Source organism: Erpetoichthys calabaricus, chromosome 10, assembly GCF_900747795.2.
Source record: "Erpetoichthys calabaricus chromosome 10, fErpCal1.3, whole genome shotgun sequence".
Classification (NCBI taxonomy): Eukaryota; Metazoa; Chordata; class Cladistia; order Polypteriformes; family Polypteridae; genus Erpetoichthys; species Erpetoichthys calabaricus.
The window spans coordinates 49,135,392-49,161,237 of NC_041403.2; the positions used below are offsets into that span (position 1 = coordinate 49,135,392).

Here is a 25,846-nt window from a genome sequence, read left to right on the forward strand (position 1 = left end):
TGATTCATGTTACTTTATTTATTAACTCATTTTCCCTTCATTTTAATAGCCCTGTTTTGAAGGATTCAGTTCCCTGAATTGATGCGTTTCTTCATTAAATGGCAGCCAAACAGAAATGAGATGAGAAATGAGCCAACAGATGATCAGCTAAATTGGAATGTCACTCCAATTTCACTCCAACCAGTTTCTTAATGAGAAGCCAATTCTTGCTGTTAATTAAAGCTGTTACTGAATATCATGACTCATTCTGCCACAGCAGACTGTTGATTTTCTATTTTTTCTAAGACTACCATCAAGATGTTTTGGTGACCTGTGCAGACCAACATGACCAAGACCTTCACCTTTCTTTATTTTCAGGTTAGCTGGTCATGTGGTGGCTTGTTTTGTGTCTCATTATTGTTTGGCTGTCCAGGGGTCTGAATCATGCCAATTAAAACTAAGGCAAAACAAGTTAATCAACAGCAAAAACAGCTCACTAATTAAGAAAATGGTTAAAATGAAAACCTGCAGCCATTATGGCCCACCAGGACCAGAGTTGGACTCCCCTGCTCTAGATCATCCTCAAGAAACTGTGACAACACAGATAGACACACACTCATCATCGAGATATCAATGTTTTCAGTGTCAGGGGACTCTAAAACGTCAAGATCCATTGGAAATCGGAGACTGAAATTATTGACAAATCTAAAGCTTTCACTTCTCCCCCATAGATGATAGGTTATGGCGGGGGAGGGTGCAAAGCGAAAATTAACATGAGCCAATTATATATGCAATATACAAACTTGGGGCTGTATTTGTGTATGTCTGTCTTTATCTTTGACTTCGTCTTTTACAAGTTTAAAATCTTCCATTGTCAACCGGCAATAGTTCATCAATGGACAGATATTGTTGGTTTCCATTTATGTTTATCAGTTTCTACTTTGTTTTCTGTGTGTTTTAAGAAATTTGTATCCTTTCATGCAATAATTCTGTGTTTAGTAATTAGTATAATCTATACTAGTATTTTACCTGAGAATTTGTCCACAGCGCTCTGTGCCTGTACCTGTCATAGTACAAGTTGTATTGCATTGAGAGGTCAAATGTTAACAGAATATTTGGCAAATCTGCTAAAACTTCACTGTTCCTGCTTAGCGATAGGCTGAAAGTTCGCAGAATGCTCATGCAGAACCTGCACCCCTCATTCTAGTAGAAAATGATGCTTTTCTTATATTGTGTGAAACAAGGATTGTTTAATAATAATGAAATAAAATATCATCAACCTGTTAAGTATTAATTTACTGAAGTATGAAAAGTAGCAAATAATAACCCTATGTTTAAAACTACTACTAAAACGACAGAAACATTAAATATATCCTAGGAAGCAGCAGAGAACATCAATTAAATTGAAATAATGCAGCCGGATTCAATCCTAAAAGAATTTCAGACATGAATTACATTAAGCAAAATATTCTCTTTTTTTTGCCATTAGTAAAATTTTCTAAAGTACAATGCTAATTTAATTTACTAACTGCCTAAGTTAGTACCAGACTGCAGAAATGCATTTACCCTGTCTTTATTTTACATAGCATCTTTTGTGAGTAACATTATTCAATAACACTTTAAGTCAATAGTATAATACAAGTTTAAAAAAAAAAAAAACACAAGTGGATTTAGCGACTTGCTTGGGGCTGTGCCATAAGAGATACCAACAGAAATCAGCCAAGATTCTTGATTTTCATCCAGTAACAAGGATAAACTGATGTAAAAAATAGAACTTTGCTTTTAAATCAGTCCTGTGCTTTAAGTAGGGTTAAAACAGATTCAGTGCATTACATTTAAAAGAAAACAAATATTGGAAAACATATTTTTCAGAACAGAAAGGATAACATGTCTGTTATTCTTATTATTAAACAAACAGTAGCTGTGCTAGGACGAACCTGCGCCTACACTCAACTAGGGCTGCAACGATTATTCGATGTAATTGACGACGTCGACGCGTCATAAATAGAACCTTCAATAGAGGCTCCTGTCACAAAGAACCACATTGGTCTTTGTAACTACAATGCACAACATGAATGTCTGGGGGCAGTATCATTTGTTATTGTTTGTCAAGACTACACACAGTCCTACCAACGAAGAAGAACGTCTGAGGAGAAGAAGAATGTAGAGGTAAATAAATGTGGTTGCAATGACGAGTCGCATAGAGGAGGAGGAAGGAGATGGATAAAAATTGAGACAGAAACTTTCTAAAGTGTGGGAGCTCTTCACTGAAAAAGAAAAAAAAGTTAAATGCAGATTAAGCAAAGCAGAGCTTTCTTTTCAAGGCAGCACCATTGCGATGCATGAGCATCTGAAACGCAAGCATCCTGGGGCTGTGATGCTGCCGTCTCTTGAGAGGTAAGTTTTAGCAACTAAAGTTAGTGTCACATGTTAACGTTGATGTTTGTACTATAATGTGCATATCAAGGTTTCGACAATGATAGTTAACCCTTAAACCGACACATACTTGGGGGTTAATGCACCCTGGACACCAAATACTTTTTAGCTGCACTTTTTAAGTAAACGTCACAATTCACAAAGAAAATGTGGAATTTTAATGGAAAATTGTATTTTTTTCACGCAAAGAGAATCACAATTACTGCAACACTGATAATTTTACACACTGCAAATGAACTGTAAAAACTATTAAAAAACTACTGCAACAATCTATTATTATATGTTCAAGGTACAACTGAAGTCATTGATGAAATTCAGTAAACCACTGAGTCAACTGAGATTGAACTGACTGCACGCAAACACACAGAGGTAAACGCTGATGATTGCAGGCTCGTCTAGTGCAGCGGCTGAATCCCAACGACAGTTCTGCCGTTGGTCGTGAGCTGGCTGCTCAACGAATATACGGCTTTGACTGATCAGCTCCGGTGTGCTGGAAAATTGGTCTGTGAAGCAAATATAGCCGGTTGCGGGTTTCAATGAATATACATCGCCGAATATACTTGGCTCCGGCGGTTAAAGGGTTAAGTGAATATAATTTCAGTTATGTTTGCTAACGTGTTTGGAGCTATAGTAAACGAGTGAATAGGAGTAGCTGAGCCATCCTAGTTTTTTTTTCTTCTTAATTCGTATAATATTTGAGTTCATATGAATAGTAAACCATCTCTAACGTTAGATAACTTGTGTTTTGGAGTATATCAGTAATTAGCTTTTTACATATTTTAGTCCGTTATTTTTTTATTTTGGCATAATATAGTACATGATGTGATAAACTACAACACTTTTCCTTCAGAGTGTGATGATTAAAACATCTTTCTCTGTCTACAAAATCATTCTTGTGTATTTCTGCTACCTCTGCTCCCTCTGAGCGTCTCTTCTCAACAGCTGGGAACACTGTCTCAAAGAAGAGAGCCAGCCTCACACCAGAGCATGTCAAAATGCTCACGTTCCTGCACTGCAATAAGGAATATATGAACTGAATCTTTTATAAACTGTACATTATTGTTTTATTTTATTTGAATTGAAGCTTTTTTAAAACTTTTGGACTTTAAGACACACCAGAGGCAATTTTTGGTTAAGTTAAATGCACTTTTTTTGTTTAAAGACTATGTGCACTTTAGTTTGGATTGTTTAATGTATTTCTTTTTTATTGTGATGGTCACACTAATATAAAACATCTGATTATTTTCAAATTCATATGCTTCACTGGTTGTTATTTTAATTTGATTATTATTAACTTTAATCGCGTTAATGCTGAGACATCAGGATGACATTCACAGGTGAACAGACGTGAGCAGATGAGATAAGACATGCACTGGAGTCCAGAACAGGATGTGCAAACACAGGCCGCAGGTATCAAAATAATCAGGCATGAAATAATCGTGACTAATCGAAAAAAAATTGAACGAATAGTCGACTACCAAAATAATCATTAGTTGCAGCCCTATACTCAACCCAGAGTGTATAACCTGAAATGAAATCAGTAGATAAATGTTATTGGAAAGTTTTTTAAATTTTATACTGTCTTTATTGCATCTTTGTTTAATCTAAACAAGTCTTGACAACATTAATAGTAAGGGATTATATGCGTAAATTCCTAAATAATAATTAATAAGTGAACTCTTGACTTTCTCATACAATAAACTACTTAAGTTTTGCATTATGCACACAGGAAGACACACAATTCATATACACGCTGCTTCTTTAATTAATATAAGCAGTCAAAAAAAAAAAAAACACTTTTAAACTCTGCCATAGATACAACAACTGAACTGTAAATAACATCATGTAAGGCACATATTTGCCCACTGAACCACCATTAAGCTGATACTACTTAAAACTGACAAGGAGTACAAATTTCTTTAGATTAAGAAATTATGATGATATAATTAAGGAATATAAGCTGAATCGTAGTGGGACATTCAGGTAGCCTATCAGAGCTCCAGTTGTAAAAAATAATAATCACAACTATATAAAACAATTGTAAAATATTCTGATCCTAAATGTTGCCTTGTGTAAAGGCAAACAGCCCCTTTCTCTATCAAAAGATGTCTTCTAACTTGGAGGGCAAAGGAGAAAATTTGATGCCATTTCTTGTCGTGTAGAGCAAAAGATTTCCCCATGGGGCCAGCAGACATTTAGAGGAGCCCAACTATATGAATAAATTAAATGAAAATTCAATCATTAAAACTTATTGAATGGACTGTCTTAAAGCATACTGCTAGGACTTAGACCTAACTTGATTTTTTAGTATATGAAATACCATATAAAATATACAAGCAAGCAGACACAGCATTTCAGAACTTCTCTTAGAAATGAAAAAGTAAAACAGTAACAAAGAAAGAAAAATGAAAGAATGGATATTTTATAAGCAGCTACCATTATGTCAATACCCTGAAAATGAATATAGAGGCATCACTTTTGATTCTGAATTACAAAATGAAGAAACATTTCTTACAGCTGGGTTGCCATGCATTCTGGCTCCAGCCTGTGAAAGAAACCATCAACTCTCTTTTCATTTCAAAGTAAAATGTCATTCTAGCAAGAATACAGTACATGTTATCCAGGACACATCATTTCTTATAAATCAGCATGAAATGAAAGGATCCTACTTTCATGGAAACTGCATCTGATAAATGGCTACTTACCGTATAAATCAATATGTCTTCCAGTAGGGGGAGTTAATGAAAAGAGTGCCTTTAAGAGCCATCTAATTTCTCTAATCCTGTTTTCACACGTAATGACCTAAATAAGGACTCTGATTAGTCTGGTTGCTTATATTATTATTGTAGCGTAACTTACCAAATGCTTTGAAAGGCTCCACCAGCTTCAGAGTAAATGTCACTCCTTTATCGAGTTCCTTCAACATCTTGGCTACTTCATAATGCCTGGTGCCAACTATGTTTTTCCCATTGATGGATTCTATATGATCCCCAACACAAATAACTTTTACTTTATCAACTACGCTTCCTTCTTTAATACGCTGTGAAAACAAACAGAAGTTAAGAACATACAGTATGTATGCAATATACATTGGCTTTAATTGAAAAAACAGACTAGTTGTTTCATTCGACTTGACTAAGTCCATGTGTTCTGAAGCACAAATATCAAAATTGCACTCTTTAGATAAAGTTCTCCCTCTCCTTTTGTAACACCTTTTATGATATAAACTTTTTAAAGAACAACAAAATTTTAAAACATTCAATCCTTTAGACACTGGGACAACATGCATTATTAAAAAAACTCTTTTCAAACCTCAGTGTACAAACAATTATTATATATTATAATCAAGTCTTTCGCTTGAAAAATGTGTACAAAACATTGAACTAAGTACTGCCACTCTTTACAACTTTATATGCACCAGCAGAAGACTAGTACACAATAATACAAGATGAAAATTGCCTCTTCAGTTCAAACATTTTGACTAGTGATGTGTGACATTAATTAAGAAGATCTCTTTAATATTCAGTCCATCACCACAAACACACAAGCAGTTGTCACTTAATTCGGGTTGGATTTTTGAGGGCTAATAGTACTGCGCTCCACTTAACCTTCTCTGCCTTCAGTCCTCTTGAGGTCACACACATAACTATAAAATTAAAATAACCCAGCCAATTGGAAACTGCTATATAAACTGCATTAAAGAACTTCAGGTCCAAGCAGTTATCTACAAGACCTTTAACCTGACTGAAAAGCCCTCAAAAATGTGAGAGAAGTTGATTTTTTCTTGAGAATATGTAAGAATATGTCATTACTACAGCTTAATTTGGTTTCACATGATTATTGTCAGAATAAATGAGCAATGAACATATTTGTTTCTACATTCACTTCTCTTTACATCATTCCATGCCCGTTTATCCCTTGACTAATACTACATTTTTATGTTTTTTTCCCTTTTTTTCTCCAACATTGCTCCACTAAGCATTGTGGAAGAAGATTGTTTATTTCCACATTGCCATTTTCCAATGATAGTGTAACAGTAAGCCACAGCCCCAAAAGTACACCGCTGGGCATACTCACACTCCATACAAGGTTAATATAGTGTTGCCAATCAACCTAACCTGAACATCCTTCAGAAACACGACCAACTTCCAGTTTAAGCTTCATTAGGTTAATTAGTAGTGGTGCAGTGTTGGTATGCTCTGGCTCCAGAGACCCATGAAAGAGAAGAAAAAAAAGATGTAAGTTCAACAACTACATGACTCTGATGCACAGAATCTTGAAGGTTTTCTTAACACCAGCAAGCACAAAATGTACAGGTATACACATAACAGGATGTGCAACCACAATATTGTCAATTGATGGTATACCTCCACTAGACCCTGTATCTGCTGCAACAAGAAGCACAAGGCAGGAAACGGACCAAGTTTGGACATAAGGTCACAGTAGTACACACTCAAACTTAATTACTGGTGAGTGAGTTTTGATTAGCAATGAAACAATAGGGACCACATGACCTTTGACTGTAAATGGACATGTGCGGAGTGTATCTACATTACTCCATTCGCTATTTCCCCTTTCTTTCTCACTGTCAACCTTCCAGATTGTTGATATTAATACAGTATATTCTGTTTGTACTTACCTCTTGAAGTGTAAAGATCTGTCATTTGGGTTAATAAAGTCACATTCTAGCCTCTAATCTGTGAACCTCTGTGTGGGAGAGGGGATTCCCAAAAGTATCAGAAGATCAAATGTAGATGCATCATTTAATGAGGAAATTTAAATCAGGACAGCTTTCCAAAATGTGTGCCATCCAGCAACCCAAATTATGACAATAAAACTGCCTGGCTGGCTAATCAGATCATCTTTCAGGTCACATCCTTGTGATCTTAAATTGTAGGCTGTTGTTTATTTCACCTTTTTTAATCTGTAGCTGCAAGGAATCCATGTTGTGGAGTACTGTATCTTAAAAATTTAGCCTAAAAGCAAAATGACTTGATAACCAGAGGATAAAAAGAACATAATTAGATCAAGAGTTTAAAATCTGATCACTACTAAGGGTACTTGTACTAGTAACTTAATTCTAATTAAAACAAAAAGTATGACGTCAGTTCCAAGACATCTTTGCAGCTTACAATGCTGATTGATAAATATTTGCTCTCTTAGAAATGCAGCTGTTTTAGTAAACTTGCATTGTGAAAATTGGCTTAGTAAAGCTCACAATATTCCTTTAGCTGAGGCAGCACCAAATGGTTATACATTCCTTCATAAATCAATTCTATAGGGTGGTCCAGATCTAACTATGCAACTATTAATGCTATGCAATGCAATAATTGCATAATTAGATCTAGACCACCCTGTATACAATGAACAATAAACCATTTCTAAAACTTTAGGCAAATTTACATCATTTGAGGCACTCATATCAGATATTAAAATAGATTCCAGCCCAATCACAGTACAAGGCTGTAGAACACCAGGGCCTTATGTATTGTACATGACAGAATTTGGTAGCTTTCTATCTGATTGAGCTACAAAAATATTTGGAAGCTGACAGTTTTAGCACATTTTTCACTCATAGTTAAACTCAATAGGGTTTTCCCAGATTTTCAATGGTCCTTCTGATAATCTAATTATCTGTCCCCCAACCAGTACACTCACGGATGAAAAGAAGGACAATACGACATCTGTATTGTAACTCTACATCACAATTTGTAGATATTTTTAGAGAAAAGCCAAGCAAAATGACACCATTTTTTTTTTTTAGAAATTCATGAGACATTTGGGAAACAATTTGGATCAGCGGACATCAAATTATAATGTTACTTTGAAAGAGGCTTTGGATTTAATAGCTACCCTTAAAGTAAAAGTAATTAAAGCACATAGAAACTCACCCTGGTTTAATGAGAGTACTCGCTCTCTTAAATTACAGTGCCCAAAACTCAAATGTATTTGGATATCAACAAAGCTGCAGGTCTTCTGAACTACAATAACAGACAGTGTGAAAAAGTACAAAAAAGATCACACCATACTCAGTTCTCAGTACTACTAATAGATGACAAAAGAAATAATCCTTGTATAAAAACTGTAATTCAATGCAAAATACCTAAATACATTAACAGTGCAGTTTATGATCTTCTTTAATGAAAAAATTGACAATATAAAATTTCTGATTTCAACATCACCTTGCAAACTAAATATTACATTGGCAAATCCTGTCTCACTTTGCGCAAACCACTAAGTAATGTTAATAGAACAGGAAGTCATAACTTAATTTCTGAAGTGAAATACTGCTACCTGTCCCTTAGTGGAATCGTGAAATTCTAAAAATCAACTGGTCAGAGTCTACTCTATTTAATCATCTCTGTCATAAATGTGTTTTCTTTCCATCCATTCCACTAGCCAGCTCTGTTAAAGCAGGGAACGGTATCTTTCAACTATCATTAGGTCTTTAAGAGTATTAAGGAATCTCTTGTTTCCTGGTACACCTGTTGTCATTTTGCTCCATACTAGCAATTGCTAAAATCCGCATTCTTCACTCATTTCATCAGTGCCATGCTCTACACCTCCAATTAAATTCTGGTGTAATGATAGATTTATGCGATCTGGTTTTTGTTGAGAAATTGCTCTGTTCAAATGTTAAAGTTGCCTTTAAGTGTAAACTACTGGAACCTTTGATCAGATCTGCTCACAACCCAAATCATCTTATTCCCAGGTACAAGCCTGCTATTAGATGACAACTTGTTATCTCAGAACAGTGACGAAGTGGAACCTGAAGGCTGAAATGGCTCTGGATGACTGCTTCAAAATGACAGACTGGGAATGATGTGTAGTCATATAGGGATGATATTGAGGGGCTCAGTTACTGCATCTCAAACTATATTAACTTTTGTGTCGACACTGTGGTACCCTCGAAAGACATTGTGTTACTTCCCGAACAACAAGCCCTGGATCAGAAAGGAGCTAAATGTATCCTGAATCAGAAAAAGAGGGCATTCAAATCGGGTGACAAAGAAGCTTTGATGGACGCACAGCAAATGCTGAAGAAAAACACGGAGTGAAGGAAAGTAAGCTTACAAAGCAAAAATGGAAAACAAACTCACTCAGAATAACATGAAAGATGCCTGCAAAGGACTGGGCATAATTATTGGATTTACACAATCCAGACCTCAGGTGATAGAAGGGGATGTGGATAAAGCTAATGCCCTGAACCATTTTTTTCACATATTTCTCCTCCCAGTGTTACTTTTTTCTCAACTACATAAACTACAAAGGCCAGCGACAAGTCAACCTCTGATCAGTATGGGCTGTCCATAACTGAAGACCAAGTGAGGAAGCAACGTGGCAGCTACACATAGGAAAAGCTTCGGGACTAGATGGAATCAGTCCTTGAATTCTTTAGGCCTGTGCTGACCAACTTTGTGGTGTCCTCTGTCACCTGTTCACTCTGTCCCTAAGGCTTCAGAATGAGTTTATGATGTGGAAAACATTCTGCATTGTTCTTGTTCCAAAGAAAGCAGGCACCTCTTTACCTAATGACTACAGACTACAGTAGTGGCACTTATGTCTCACATCATGAATACCTTCGAGAGGCTGGTGGACCCACTGCGGTTTGCCTTTCCAACAAAGATTAGAGAGGAGGATGCAATTATCTGTCTTTTCCATGAGGCTTATTCTCACCTGAACACATCTGGCAGCAATATGAGGATTATGTTTTTTGATATCTCCAGTTCTTTCAATAGCATCCAGCCATCCACGTTAAGGGGTAAAATCGGAAATATCCAGATAGATGAGCCTATGGTGTCCTGGGTAAAGGACTATCTGTCTTTTCTACTATGAAGAGGAGATGTTATGTTGCAAGTTTGATAGGGTGAGTGGCATAAGAAAGCCATTGCTTAAAGGACATAATAGGGCCTTGGAATACTGGTTGTGGACTATTTCAGATAGGACAAAGTGTCCTCTTCACAATAGAAACTGAGACTTGCAATTAAGCTGTGATTGAAGCTGTTGTGCTGTAAGCACCCCGATCACACAAGGTGGTGACCCTCAGAAACATGTTTTGTTATTGTGTTGTGTCTGTGGTCTGGAAGATCTCTACTTATCAGAGTTTCTTCAAGTTTGCAATTGCCATTGGATTGTGTAGGACACCACTGTACTCACCGATGCTTTGTTGTTTTGTTTTGTTTTTGTCAATTTCTCTGAATGAAAGGCCTACACTTCTAAGGATAAAAATCATCTGTCTCATTTAAATTTGTTAATTGTCATTTTCTAGACATTAATACTGGAATATTGTCCACCTTGTAACATATTAGTTCTTCACTGAAGAAGACCCATTTGTAATATTCTGATATTTCCTTTTTTTCCAGTTTTTGCTAACCTAAACTTTAAATGGAAACTTCCTGCAGTTTACTGCTTACTTTTTCACCCTTTCAGTTCATTCATTGCATTTCAACTGAATAAATATGAACAAAAACTGGAAAAGCTGAGGTGTTCTAAAACTTTTGACACGTAGAGAGTGTGTTTGTGACTATAAATATATATATGTATTTATTTATTTAATGAGCTTCTGCAAAAAGCCAACAATGGGGACAAATAAAGTTCTATCTATCTAAAAAAGACCTCCCATGAAGCATTATACTTTAATGCATGACAGATCAGAAGGTGGGATGCCTCTGCTGCACTTTAGAGAATGATAAGATTGTGTGTTCAGTCTTCATCCAGTTTGGAACTGATGAAAATACCTCAATCCCACATCTTGGTTTTCTATTAAATTCAAAAAGCAGCTTCTAGATCCCCTTTTGTTTTCTCCTTTCAATGATTTAAAATTAAAGGGTCAATCCTTAATAAAGAATTCAGGCTCTTTTATGTCTTATTGTCTGGAAACCTAGCACAAAGTTGAGAAACACCTTGTATTCTGCTCAGTTTGGCACACACTCCTTTCTTTCATAATCTGGACCAACAGAAGGGAACAATCCTGCATCTCCTTTTCGCCCTGGACATGGGAAAGTGTTGATATATCTACTGTAGGAATTTTTAATCAATACTGTTGTTAGAATGTTTCAGTCACTGATGTCCAGTTTCTGTCTCCCTTTTTGCTCTATTTCTGACTATGTCAGCTCAAAGTTACATAAGAACATAGATTTGACAAACAAAAGGAGAGCACGCAGTTGTCCCAGTATCTAATCCAGTTAACTTTGAACAGTTGTCAACTATTCTGCTTTAAATACATTACTTTAGCTTGTTTTGGATTCCCACAACTCCTTGCGTGAAGAAGTGCTTCCTGGCTTCAGCCTTATATAAACTCACCTGTAATTTCCACTAGTGTTGTGGAAACTAACTTCCCGAAATCCCTTAGACTGATTATGTGGGCAATGGCGCTTAGTCCTTAATTTTTCTGGTTGTCATGTGTTATATGTGCACACTTCAAAAAGCATAATATTTAGAGTAATCCTCTCTGAAAATTTTGAGAAAACATTTTTTTTTTTTTTAAACAAATGCTTCTAACAACAGCTTTTTGGAATTGATATGATAAGCCTACAGATATGTCACTAAATATCAGTCTACAAAGAACACTGCAGCATCAACATTAGAAGACTTCACTATGGAAGTCAAACCTCAGACTTTTATTACCAAACCCCACACCAGGACAAGAGCATGAAAAGTGAGGCTCAAGCTTTTACAGTCTGTCATATTTTAATTAGAAAACAATTTTTTACATAAGATGGCCATACTCATTAATCATGGTGCTGAAGAGTGGTGACATGTTGTATGCTGATTAGTACATGCAAGTAGGAATTGTATATGTAACAATATTGACCCTCTAAAACAGTGGTTCCCAAATTTGGTCCTGGGGACCCACTGTGGCTGCAGTTTTTGTTTCAACCAGATTCACAATAATGATAATAATTGATAACGACTGATTAATTGATAATGACTGGTCTTTTTTCTCTTCTTTTACTCTGCATTCAGAAAAGCATCCATCCACCCATTATCCAACCCGCTATATCCTAATTACAGGGTCACGGGAGATCTTCTGGAGCCAATTCCAGCCAACACAAGGCGCAAGGCAGGGAACAAACCCTGGGCAGGGCGCCAGCCCACCGCAGGGCACACACACACACACACACACCAAGCGCACACTAAGGACAATTTAGGATCGCCAATGCACCTAACCTAAATGTCTTTGGACCGTGGGAGGAAACCCATGCAGACACGGGGAGAACATGCAAACTCCACGCAGGGAGGACCCGGGAGGTGAACCCGGGTCTCCTAACTGCGAGGCAGCAGCACTATCAGAAAAGCATAACAGTATGATTTATTTTCATTATAAGACATTTTTATATAAGAAATATTTGTATAGCTTTAAATGATTAACTCTTTTTTGTTGCTTTCATATTATTCTTCCCTTATGCTGTGTGCTCCCTTCATTGCATCCTAATAATGACAATTAAATGCAAGCAAAGCCAACACCTGGGTGAACAGCACGAAATGATGAAAGGCTGCAACTACTTCAGTGTCACTCCCACTAATTACTCAATAATGGAAAGGCAGAATGGAAATCAGGATGAAAATAAATTTAAATATATACATTATTCACATATAACTGCTCATTTTTTTATTAAAATGTATTAACACTCATACTTTTGTAATTTCTTTGTTGACCCCACAACACAGAAACTGTTCAATAAAATCTCACATAAAATTAGGCTAGGAGTCCAAAGAAAAACATAAATTGGTTGGAACAAAAACCTGCATCCCCAGGAGGTCCCCATGACTGTGTTTGGGAGCCACTGCTCTAAACTCACTCTGCAGTACAGTAATGAATTGGATTTACCAGCTTCTTATACATAAAAGCTGTGCTGTGGCGGCCCCTAGTGACTTTTATGGAGACTACAAAAAAAAAAAACAAGTAGAAATGAATTAAAAGTCAATTGTTTTGTTTGTTTGTCTGTTTGTTTTAAGTACAACAGAGATTAAGGGTATTAGAAAAACTGCCCTTAATTTTAATTACACATTTGTATTATTTACTTATGAAATAACTGTCAAAAATCCAAGCATGTGTTGTTCTTATAGATAACAAAGGGATCAAACTGGAAGTTTGAAAACGCATTGGGGTAGTAAAAGTTTTCACTAGGTCAATTATTTTTTTCAGCATATATAACAGTACTGAAAAAAATTAATCTCTCAATAGCATCCACAGAATGAAGCTCTCCCTGCAGATACATGGACAAAATACAGTACCACAGTACAGTGTGACAGGAGCTGGTGTTCTCAGTCTCGCTATGCTACTTTTTAATCCAATCTCTCAATCTATCAGCCCAAGTCGGTGTCTGCTTTAATCAAAATATTTTCTTCTCCATATACCAATATATCCAATAGCGTGTATACTGCTCTTGTAATATTTATGAACTATATAAAAGTGTTTTATGAAGGAAAGGATCAGCTGTTTTGAATCTGTTGACTTCAGTCATTTATTTCATTTGCCAATCCTTAATGCACTTCAACATATGGCACATGTTAATTATCATTACAGTAGGATACATTCTGTTCATTAACTGGCTCCTTTAAAAATTACTCTGCATAAATGTTAAGGACAAACATTAATAAGCAGACACTCCAGTCTCCTTTCAACTAGTTAAATACATACTCTGTTGTAATCAAATAAAAATAAAGGAGCAGAGTCAAAGGATCCCCACCATCAGAGATGGACTCTTTGGTCATGACAAGGGTATACTTTTTGGTTCAGTTGCTTGTGGTATATTCTGTGTAGTGAAGAGATGCAAGGCATCCGGATGCTTTTTAATATCCCTAGCCAACCACATTTTTGCTGTATACTTTGAAATCATTGTGCTACTATAAATCATCAATAATGGCATATGAGCCACAAATAGAAGGCAATGCGTACTCAAGCCATAACACCGCTCCCTACTTTTATCTTGCCATCACCTTGGTTAACATTTCACTTATTACATCTATCTACAGGAATTTATTCTAGAACTCCATTTGATTGTCTACAATTCTAAAATCATTTTTCACATTTTCCATTTTTCCAGTTGTTTTAGTAGATTTTGTTCACCCATACTCTAATAAGACTGCTGGTGATTTCAACAAGTGTTATTTCAGAGTTTTCTTTTACAGCACTAATTCTGTTTTATCAATTGCACTGTATATTGTAAATAGGCAACTATGCTAGTACTGTCTTTAAAGATATTCCAAATTCTAACATAAGAAACATTAGAAATTTGACAAATGAGAGGAGATCATTCAGCCCTTCAAGACTGTTTGTTTAACTAATAGCTAAGCTGTCCCAATATCTCACCCAGATTTTTCTTAAAGGTTGTCATGGTCGTATCTATATGCTTCCCCTTGGCCATATCATTTGTAGCTATGAACTGGGTTGTCATTTTTATGCAGATGATACTCTATTTCAGTGTTAAAAGTGAAACTTCATCAGAGCTTTCTCAGCTCACAACTTGCCTCAGTGAAATTAAAACCTACATGGAGCATAACTCTTTAAAATTAAATTGCAACAAAACTGAACTCCTACACTAAAGTGGAACTTAAGAAAATAAGCTCCTTCTCAGTCACTCTCAATGGCAATCTCATCAGACCTCCTTCTAATGCTAGGAAACTTGATGTCATTTTTGATTCCTCCCTTTCTTATTTTACCCACATAAACCACATTAAGAAATGTTCTTACCTTCAGCTCTGCAACATATCCCATATACACTCATTCCTCTCCTTGTGTAATGTTCAGAAACTTGTCCATGCTTTTATCACATCCCATATCAATTACTGCAACTCCCTATTGGCAGGTGCCACTTCTAATCTTATATCACAGCACCAGCTGATTCAAAACTCTGTTGCAAGAGTCCTAACACGGACCAGCAACAGCGAGCACAAAACCCTCATACTGCTTCGCCTTCATTGGCTCCATGTGTCTTACACGATTGAATATACAATTATATTAATAATCTACACATTTTTAAACGGCCTCGCACCAGACTACATCAGTGACCTTCTCCATCACTATGCTCCTGTTTGCCCACTAAGGTCCTGTGATTCTGGTAATCTTGTTGCACCCAACACTAACCTGCACTCTGTGGGTGACAGGGCCTTCAGCTGTATAACACCCAGACTCTGGAATGACCTCCCAAAATTAATTAGATCAGCTGACTCCATTCATTCTTTTAAAATAACTTATCTCATCTGTTCAGGAAGGATTTTAACTTAACCTGACATTCTGCCTCCTCTTTCAGTCTTCCTCTCTATCTAGATGCTCAGTGTAATTTGTGTGTGTTATATTACAAATGATGTTATCTGCTAGGTTGTTCTTTAAATATTTAAGAATCTACTATTTTACTCTGGCTTATTATCTTTTATTCTATTTAATGCTTTGTATATCCTGCATCTATTGGTTTTAGTGTTCTATTCAGGAAACAATTGCATCCAATGTTACATATACAGTACCTGCTGTTTCTTTCTAAGACTCTGTGAAGTACCATGAACATGGGAAAGGCACTATATAAAAAATGTATTATTATTAACATAATTATCATTATTATTATTGTCTGTACTTCAACTACATGTTTCGGTAGTTTGTTCCAGATTTCCCAAACTCTTTGGCTTCAGTCCTAAATGCAGATCCTCTTAATTTCCACTAATGTCCTCGAGTACTTGATTCACCCTGAAGTTAAAAGAAATCTACGTTATCAATACCTTTGAGGATATTAAATACCAAGATTAGGTCCCCACACAGTCGGTGTTCTGCTTGAGACTAAACAGGTTTAATTTTTGAGTCCGTTAGAGTTCGGCATGTCCTTAAGTCCTGGGTGCACTTTCTTGTTCTCCACTGCAAAACTTCAGGTGTTGCTATGTCTTTCTTAACCATGATGAACAAAACAGCACACAATACTGCAGATGCAGTCTTACTCATAAATTATATAGTCTGAGCATAATGTTCCTTGAATCTAACATTTTATTTGCTTCTGTGCATTGTTTAGTTGAGGAAAATGTTGTGTCAACATATTCCTCTAAATCCTTTTCAGAGGTTACTTCCTGTATGACAGTGTCCGCCATCTTGTATTTTTAATTGATGTTCCTTTTGCCCATGTGTAGCACTGTATTTTTCTACATTAAACTGCATTTCCAAGTGTTCGCCAGGTCTGAAGATTGTCCAGGTCTTTTGAATTGTTTTTGCTGCCTCCTCAGTTTCTGCAATCCCTCCAATTTTAGTATCATCTGCGAATTTCACAAGTTTACTAACTACACCAGAATCAAATCATTAATATAAAATCAGAAAAAGTAATGTTGCAAGGACAGACCCTGAGGGACTTCGCTGATGACCTCGCTCCACATTGAGCATTCCTCTATTATCTGTACTCTTTGTCTCTTGCCGTTTAACCAACTGGAGACCCAGTTTTGTATGTTACCTCTGGTGACTACAGTTCCTAGTTTCATGCAGTCCCACACTAAAGATTAATTCTGTTACCAAAGTATAAGTAAATAATGTTGTAAGTAAAATTTCTGTAATTATTGATTTTGCTATGCTCACTTTCTGTTCTTTGCCTAAATTCTTCTTTTCTTCCAACATACAAGTTACTTCCTATTCTTTAATAGACAATTTCATCCTCACAGGTGGCGCAGTGGTAGTGCTGCTGATTTGCAGTAAGGAGACTGGAAGATAGTGGGTTCGCTTCCCGGTTCCTCCCTGTGTGGATAGCGCTTTGAGTACTGAGAAAAGCGCTATATAAAATGTAATGAATTATTATTATTATGAATTAATTTTCAATTGGTCTAGTTGGATTAGACATAGACACCAGCCTGGACAATTGTAACATGGCAGTTTGGGTGCATGGATTCATGCTGTTGGTGCCAAATTATGACCCTATCATCTGTGGGCCTATAAGGACAGGCATCAAAATGAAGAGCAAAAGCTAAACCCAGAACAGCACATTCACAGCTCTTGAGATGTGCGACCTTAAAACTGCATGAAACCGATTTTTATTTTCAAAGAGATTCAACCGTTTTAATGCATCATGTTCAGGCTGCCTGAATTGTTCACTTGCTAATCTACAGTTAATTCAAAACACTGAACTAATTTTTATTCCTTGCTGTCGTGAGTTCCAATTAAGCTCAAAAAAAATTTTGAAGTCCTTCATCTTATATATAAGTTCACAAAAGGCTTAGGCCCCTTTAGACTAAGGGCTTACATTGCAACCTCAGTAGGCAGGCATGCTTAAAATTCCATAAATCAATAAAACCAATGTACGAGGTGGAGCCTTTAGTTATAGCAAGCCCAAATACTGGAAACTTCAAATATTATGTTTGCCCCGAGTTCCTAATAGTCTCAGCTTTAGTATAGCTTACTCTTATTAGCATCACTGCAGGCACTATACTTATTTCTTTATTATATTGCTTCTTAATTAATTAAGTGTAGTAACTGTTTTGTTTTACCATTAATGAGTCTTTTCCAATTTCTTGTTCTTCTCATTATGAAGAATGGCACTTGATCTGACATGGTGTTTCACGTGTTGTCACAAAATGATGATCTATTATAAACATCTTCTATTCCAATTAAACTTTCCTTTATTTCCTACAAAATTATCCATTTTATAATGAAGCTGACCAAAGACAGAGACAAGGGAAGGAAATTGAGTACCTGGGTAAAGTGAGAATGTTCTGTACACAGAAAGTGGCCAAGCTGTGAACTGATCCCCTAAACTTATGAAAAAGTAAAGCAATTCACTGCAAAATGAAGCCTCCCACAAGTGTAAATACAATAGCTGAATATAAATCACATCCCAAAGGTGTTGTATTAGATTTAGATCCAGTGACTGGGAGGGCCACTGAAGGACACTGAACTCCATGTCATGTTCATGAAAACATTTTGAAATGACTTTTGCTTTATCATACTGGAAGTAGCCATTTGAACATGGGTAAATTGTGGCCACGAAGGGATGCACTTGGTCAGCAATAATAATTAAATAGGCCATGGGATTCAAGAAATTATTGACTGGTATAACAGGCCCAAAGCCTGCCAATAAAACATTCCCCACACTATTACACCACCACCACCACCACTGCCAGCCTGGACTATTGTCACATGACAGTTTGGGTGCATGGGTTCATGCTGTTAGTGCCAAATTATGACCCTACCATCTGATTGCCTCAGCAGAAATGAAGATTCAACAGACCAGGCTATGTTTTTGCCAGTCTTCAGATGTCCAGTTTTAGTGAGTATGTGTCCACTGGAGCCTCCACTTTCTGCTCTTGGATGACAGGACTGGAATCCAACGTGGTCGTCTGTTGTTGTAGCCCAGCCACCTCAAGGTTTGACGTGTTGTGCATTCTAAGATGCTTTTCTGCTCACAACAATCCATATTACTAACCGAGAATGCTAAACCGGATGATGGACGCAGGCACATCCGGCCATGGGCTGTAGCTGCAAAAAGACGTACTACGCAGGCGCAAAAAGAGTCCGCGAGAGTCGGCTGAGGAGCCGAGAAAGGCGGACAAAAGAGAGCGAGAGAGGCGGATGAGGGGCCGCGAGAGGCGCAGGCGCAAAAAGAGTCTGCGAGAGTCGGAGAAAGGCGGACAAAAGAGGGCGACAAAGGCGGATGAGGGGCCGCGAGTGGCGGACAAGACCACAGAAAAAAGGAGTGAGCACATACAAAAAGGAGAAATGAGGCGCAAAGTCAAACGCAGGAAAAGCACGAAACACATTGCACACGAAACTAGACCCGAAAAAAAAAAGAGGCTCGCGCACAACAGCAAGACACCCCCCCCCCCCCCCCCCTACAGGTACCGGACGGGACACACACCAAGAGGGGGATTCAACAAGCCCATGGAACACAAAAAAAAAGAACACAAAACCACCCCACAGACCCTACAAGCGAGGGACGGGACACACACAAAGAGGGGGATTCAACAAGACACAGGAACACAAAAAGAAAGAAGACGCTCGCGCAACAACAATCCTCAACCCCCCCCCCCCCCCCCACACACACACACATCCATAAGAAGTGACACCCAAAGCCACATATTCTAAAGTGAACGTCAGCACCTTCACACTAGACAGCATAGGTGTCAGCATTGGTGGATCTCCTTACAATAAAGCACTATTAACCGTTCAACTGCAGAAAAGGAAACATATTAACAGTGACTGTGATCCTCCTTTTTACTTATCCATATTTCGGATGCTGAGAAAGAAACAAGTCATGAATACACGGTCACGGGTACAAAACGAAAAGGAAAGGATAACAGGAACAAACACACGAACACGAAAGAAACAACAAATAGACGGCTATGCAGCATAGGTGGATCTCATTACAATAAGGCACTATTAACCGTTCAACCGCAGAAAAGGCTCCATATTAACAGTGAGTGCAATACTCCTTATTACTTATCCATATTTCTAAAAGAAAAAACGTCTCGACTCCAAAAACGCAAAGCTCAACTAAAGCTTCTAACTAACGATGTACCTAAAAGTAAAAACTTTATGAACTGCGTTAGATCCTACAATAGTTCATTTGCTTTTAGTACATATCAGGCCACCAAAAGGCAATGGCCCATACTGCTTTCGCATATGTGCACAAATACTGCATCGCATTGGAACAGTGCACCCTGAAACAAATCAACAACGCAAATATGCACAAATCTACATCCTATATCCACATGACGCAAGCTATCAATCAAAGTGCTGCATCGCAACAGGCACGGATTCAAAACGAAACACCTCCCGTCTCAGACATACGTTAACGGCAAGGAAGGCTACAACGGGCTTCTCACACAGCACAGGCAAATCGATTACGGCTCCAAAACAACACGTCCCAAATACTACACATGCAACAACGCGCCTCTCAAACGGCACAAGCAAAACATACACCGGGAAAATTCATTCGGATTAATGAATGTCATTTGCAATCATTGTCATTCAGTTCACTTCCCTGAAGAAACAACTGGCAATACAAGTAATACATTTAGACGTTGTTGTCAAAAGGGTCAAATTAGACTGCCTTCTTTACATTCATATACTGAATATCTACAGAAGATTCTAACTGACGATGTACCTGAAAGTGAAATCTTTATCAACTGCATTAGATCCTACAAATCGGTATCCACTATGAACATTAACGGTGGCACTGCACGTGACATCCGTCTTCAAAAAATGTTGTTTATTGATGAATGTTCAATGGCATGAAGTCACTTACTCAACACCATTCATAAACTTCTACAAACGTTTATGAATAATAATATTCGATTTGGAGGAAAGGTACTTTTATTAGGAGGAGATTTTAGACAGTGATTAGCTATTCTTCCAGATGCCATGCACTCAGCTATTGTTCAGTGCACCTTAAAATACGCAGACAATTGGCATTGCTTTCAAAAGATACAGTTAGTAAAAAAGATACGATGTCCAGAACCAGATCATAACAATTGCTTATTACAACTGAGAGATGGTACACTCACCAATACAGATGGACTTCAGCCACATATTATTACAATTCCTCAAGCCTTTATCTGCGACGACTTAGTTACAGAGAGATTTGGAACAGCAATCTCATTAGACCAAATGCCCCTTTTAACACAACGCACTATATTATGTCCAAAAAATATTAATGTGGAAAACATAAATACCCAAGTCATTCCATTACTTCCTGGAGAGACACAACTCTTTCTAAGCTCTGACAAACTTGACTCTGATCACAACAATAACCATCTTCATTGACCTGAGCTGGAATTACCTTTTACACTTAAACGGCATGTACAAAGAAATTTTCCAATAAACCTTTACACTGTGCCACACACTTTATTGTTTGCTTTCTATTTGCATCATCTACACCGTCACACTATTCTATATCTCATTCATACATCACGCTCTTTGTCATTCCCAACACCAGGGGTTGGCGAGCGAAGCGAGCAGGGGGCAGAGCCCCCTAGTTGTATAGAGTTCTGAGTAAGCTCTTGATACTGTAATGCGTGAAAATCCCAGCAGATAAGCTGTTACAGAAATACTCAAACCAGCCCATCTGGCACCAACAATCATGCCACAGTCAAAATCACTGAGATCACATTTTCCCCCTTTTCCAAAAGATTAATTTTTGTGAAATGTACTCATACATGCTTAACAAATTCAAACAAAACTATAAACCCAATCAACAAACCATCATGCAATAATGCAATCCTTATTATCAACACTAGGTGTCAGAATTAACACTGCTTTAACATTCAAGATAAATTTAATGTTCTACCGTGAAAGTTCTTTGCAAAATAGCAGCATTAAATTTGCATGCTTCCAGAAAAATCCATCCAAGAAGAGGAAAAAACAACACCCTAAATAGCATGCATCATACTGTCTTAATATTAGAAGAATAGGTTATTCTGCTCAACAAACTTGTCCATCCTATTCACAGAGATTGTTCAAAATAACATCAAGTTCAGTGTTTTAGGTCCCTAAAGTCCTTCTCTTCACCAAAGTACATGGTAATTTATTCTATGTGCCTATGGTTCTTTGTGTGAAGAAAAACTTTGTAACATTTGTGTGAAAAATGTCCTTAACATGTTTCCAACTGTGTCCCCGTGTTCTTGTTGGACTTTATTTTAAAGTAAAAACTTGGATTTACTGTACTAATTCCTGTCATAATTTTAAATGCTTCAGGCATGTCCCCTTTTAGCCCATTTCCTTAAACTGAATAGCCTCACCTCATCCAGTCTTTCTTCATAGTTCATACCTCTTAAGTCACCATCTTCTGGACTTTCGCAAATGCTACTGTGTCTTTTTTTTGTATTATGGAGACTAAAGCTGCACACAGTACTCCAGGTGAGGCCTCTCTGATGTTTTATATACCATAAACCTAACCTCCCTTGACTTGTACTCCACACCCTGTGATATAGAATTTAACATCCCATTTGCCTTCTTGATCACTTCTGTACTTTGGATGAAGATTGCGAAGAGTCCACTAGGACTCCTAGGTCCTTTTCATGAGGGCCACTTTGAACTTCCAGACATCTCATTCTGTATTCAAATCTAACATTTTGACTTCCTTCATGTAATACTTTACATATACTCACATAAAATTTCATCTGCCAAAAATTTGCCCAACCCTGTATGCTGTCCATGTCCCTCTGTAACAATTTAGTTCCTTCGGCATCATATGCCTTTCCACCTAGTTTGGTATCATATGCAAACTTACCCAAGTTATAGATCATTTATGTATATTATATGCATATTATATGTATAGGCATTTGCTCAGTCCTGGGCATTCAGAGTCATATCACATCAACCAATGGTGTGTCGTCAAATCAGTAACTCCCCACTGTTCTTAGAAATTGCTTATTTGTTGATTATAGTAAAACAGTAATATCATGCCTAGAACATCTTATCTCCTTTTTTCAAAGCAAACTGATCCAGGGTGGCAGTACTTCAGTTCATTTATACATGATGACCAATTTCATTTAGTGACTTGTTTCTACATGAATATCTGCAGTCACCTTTTTCTATTTTTTACCATATCAAAACAAAGAAATAACATTCAGTCATTACCTTTATAAATGCATACCCAGCTCCATTGTCAGTGATGGTGAGACCCAAGGCATCCTCAGATTTCAAGACTTCCACTTCTTTTTTTGTTCCTTTTATATGTGCAAATATAAAATCCTCCAGGCCTATCTGCCCTCCTAATAGTTTGTCCATGTCAATTTTATGGGTATTCAACGTGCAAAACAGAATCTGTTAATGAAAAAGGGGAAAAAAATTGTAAAATTAATAAGTGGTGAAACCTTAAGTAAACAGAGAATACACACTACATGTAAAACTGTCTAACATATTACTGTACATATTTATTATACACAGTTTGTTTTTGGTTATCTTCTTGCATTAAGGAGAAAAAGGAAAAACAAAAATGTGGTATTTCTAAATAGTTCAAAGCAACAGCAAAATGCTCAGCCTCAGTAAACATTCAGAAAATCCAAAAATGTAGTTTGAAACAGCAGCCTAAGGGAAGTAAGATTATCACTGCATTTCATATTTTTGAAAAGAAACAAAAAATGTACATAAATGTTTTTCCTAAGTTAGTTTAATCTGTTCTGATCATTTCTGGTACCTATTAATGCCAATTTTATTATGGGAATCGTAAGAATTTGTGAGACTTTTTAGATCTTGTATATAATACTTTTAAATCCCCTTTCTGAAAATATTACACAATAAGACGAAGTACAGTGAAATATATTCAAGCAATATATTCAAAATTTCAAATAGTTCTGATCAGTGTCCTTGTAGTTCAATGAAGAACAACTGACGAAAGGAGCTATACAGGCTGTTTGTAAAGGCTTTTTTCCACCAAGGCTAGACAGAGAAAGTGAGAGACAGAAAAACAATGCATGATATTCTGTTTTTGTTAACACAGTTATTTTACTGGCAAAGTGCAATAAAATAACATTGTCTGTTTGCCAAGATAATTTTAGTAGCAAATCAGCTGTGCAAGACAAGATTGCAAATTCAACAAACCACTTGACATAAGCGAGTAAACGTATTCAACAATGAAAGCCGTACTTTGTGCTTGTTTATTATACAAAGTTGTATTGTATGATATACGAGGGCAATCCCAAAGGTAAGGTCTACAAAGTGGTGGGGACGTAGAGAAACAGTTCGTACGGCTGTTGGCCACACTGTTGTACTTCCTCCACTCCCAAACAAGCATGTGCGGCTTCGCTGGGATGCTCAATCTTGGCTTGGCAGCCCTTGAAAATGGAGCTCCCGTTGAATGCTATCGCCAAGTGCGAAGTTCGCGCAGGAGACCTTCAATTTCCGACGAGACAGTTGCGAAGGTTGAGGAAAACATGCGTAAAGATCGGCAGTTGGAACTTCATCACCCACCCACCCTATAGACCGGACTTGGCACCCAGTGACTATCACTAGTTCCCTAAGTTGAAAGAACATTTGTCCGGAAGGCGATTCTGCACCGACAAAGAGGTGAAAGATGAGGTTCAATGCTTCCTGAAGGACATGGCGGCGAGCTGGTATGACATGGGCATTCTAAAACTACCACAGCGTCTACAAAAATGCATCGACCGAAATGGAGATTATGTAGAAAAACAAATAAGTCTTTAACCTTTAAAATGATGTAAACATTATAGAAAATAAACGGTTGTTTGTATTTCTAAAAAAAATAGGAGACCTTACTTTTGGGATTGCCCTCGTAATTTTCAGTTTTTTAATGTCTATTGTGGAAAGTTCGAGCCCAGACACGAACAGGCAGAGACAGAATGTCCCAAAACACACATATTTATTTACAGGCCACATCACAGTGCACAAAATAATAATAATAAAGCTCCTTTTCACTCTCTCTTCTGCCGCCTCCAACTCCTCCCTCACAAGCTCTGTCCTCTTCCACCCAACTCTGGCACCCGAGTAGAGTGAGGCGGCCTCTTTTATACAGCACCTGGAAGTGCTCCAGGTGCCCCCAAATAACATCCGGCAGCACTTCCAGGTGTGGCGGAAGTGCTGTATACCCCAGTTCCGGAGCTGCCCAGGCATCCCCTGGTGGTGGTCACGTCGCTCCACATTGTTGAGCTCCCCGGGTCCGTGGTCCCCATACAATCCAGGGTGGCTGCCCTCTTATATTCCAGGGAAGACACTTCCCTTCTCCCGGTCTTTCCCTTCTTGCGGCATCCCGGTGGGGCAAGGTCCCTGGACGTCTGTCACACTACATACTAAATTAGTAGGTAATGCAATGTTTGTAAATATCCTGTTTAGCAACTTTTTCTTCAAGATTTTATAAGAAAAAAGTGCAATACAAAGATCCTCTGCCAGCTCACTACACTTGCGTCCATGTTTAAATAGCATCAATGGTATGATTATCAACATGATTCCACCAGGTCTAAGCCAGAGATCACAGGGCAGTATTGCAATGAAGACCACTGGGGCTCACATGTCTGTCTGCTATTCCTTTAGGTCTGTCACCATTCACCCAGATGAAGAGCCACAACGCCACTCATATCCGCCCACCAAAACATCTCTTCCATATCATTCAACATTTAAAAGGACCCTAGAAAAGTAGGACAGGGTCATCTCTTTATTGAAATATAGCATCTACACTATTTTATCTTTGTGATGATTATCAATAGGGTGTGCACACCCAACTAAATCATTTCATGAAATGACAGTTTTCTATTTGAATCTCCAACTTGTTTTCTTTTTCCCTGTATTCCTTAATTACAATGATGGTTAATGTTTATTAACAAAGGTATCCTTTTTTTTAAATTTCAAATGTGCATCTGCATGAGCCTTAACTGGAAGTCGGCTCATGCACACAACTAAAGACAAAATGAAAGATATTTGATTTTTGTCGGAGCGAGTTGCTCGGTATGTGACATTACACAAAGATTATATAAACAAAGGCTACAACTGAAAAATCACAGGAAAAGTCATGTA

At 37.5% G+C, this 25,846-nt stretch overlaps 1 protein-coding gene across 1 annotated transcript in view; it reads right to left on the bottom strand.

The window, feature by feature from the left end:
* gipc2 (GIPC PDZ domain containing family, member 2) overlaps positions 1–25,846 on the bottom strand; it is a 69,234-nt gene that overhangs the window by 13,276 nt on the left and 30,112 nt on the right. Inside the window, exons 2-3 of the mRNA XM_028811167.2 lie at positions 22,958–23,143; positions 5,275–5,455 (exon numbers count right to left, since the gene is read on the bottom strand). Coding sequence (XP_028667000.1) covers positions 5,275–5,455; positions 22,958–23,143 — 367 coding nt within the window. The remainder of the gene's footprint in view (positions 1–5,274; positions 5,456–22,957; positions 23,144–25,846) is intronic.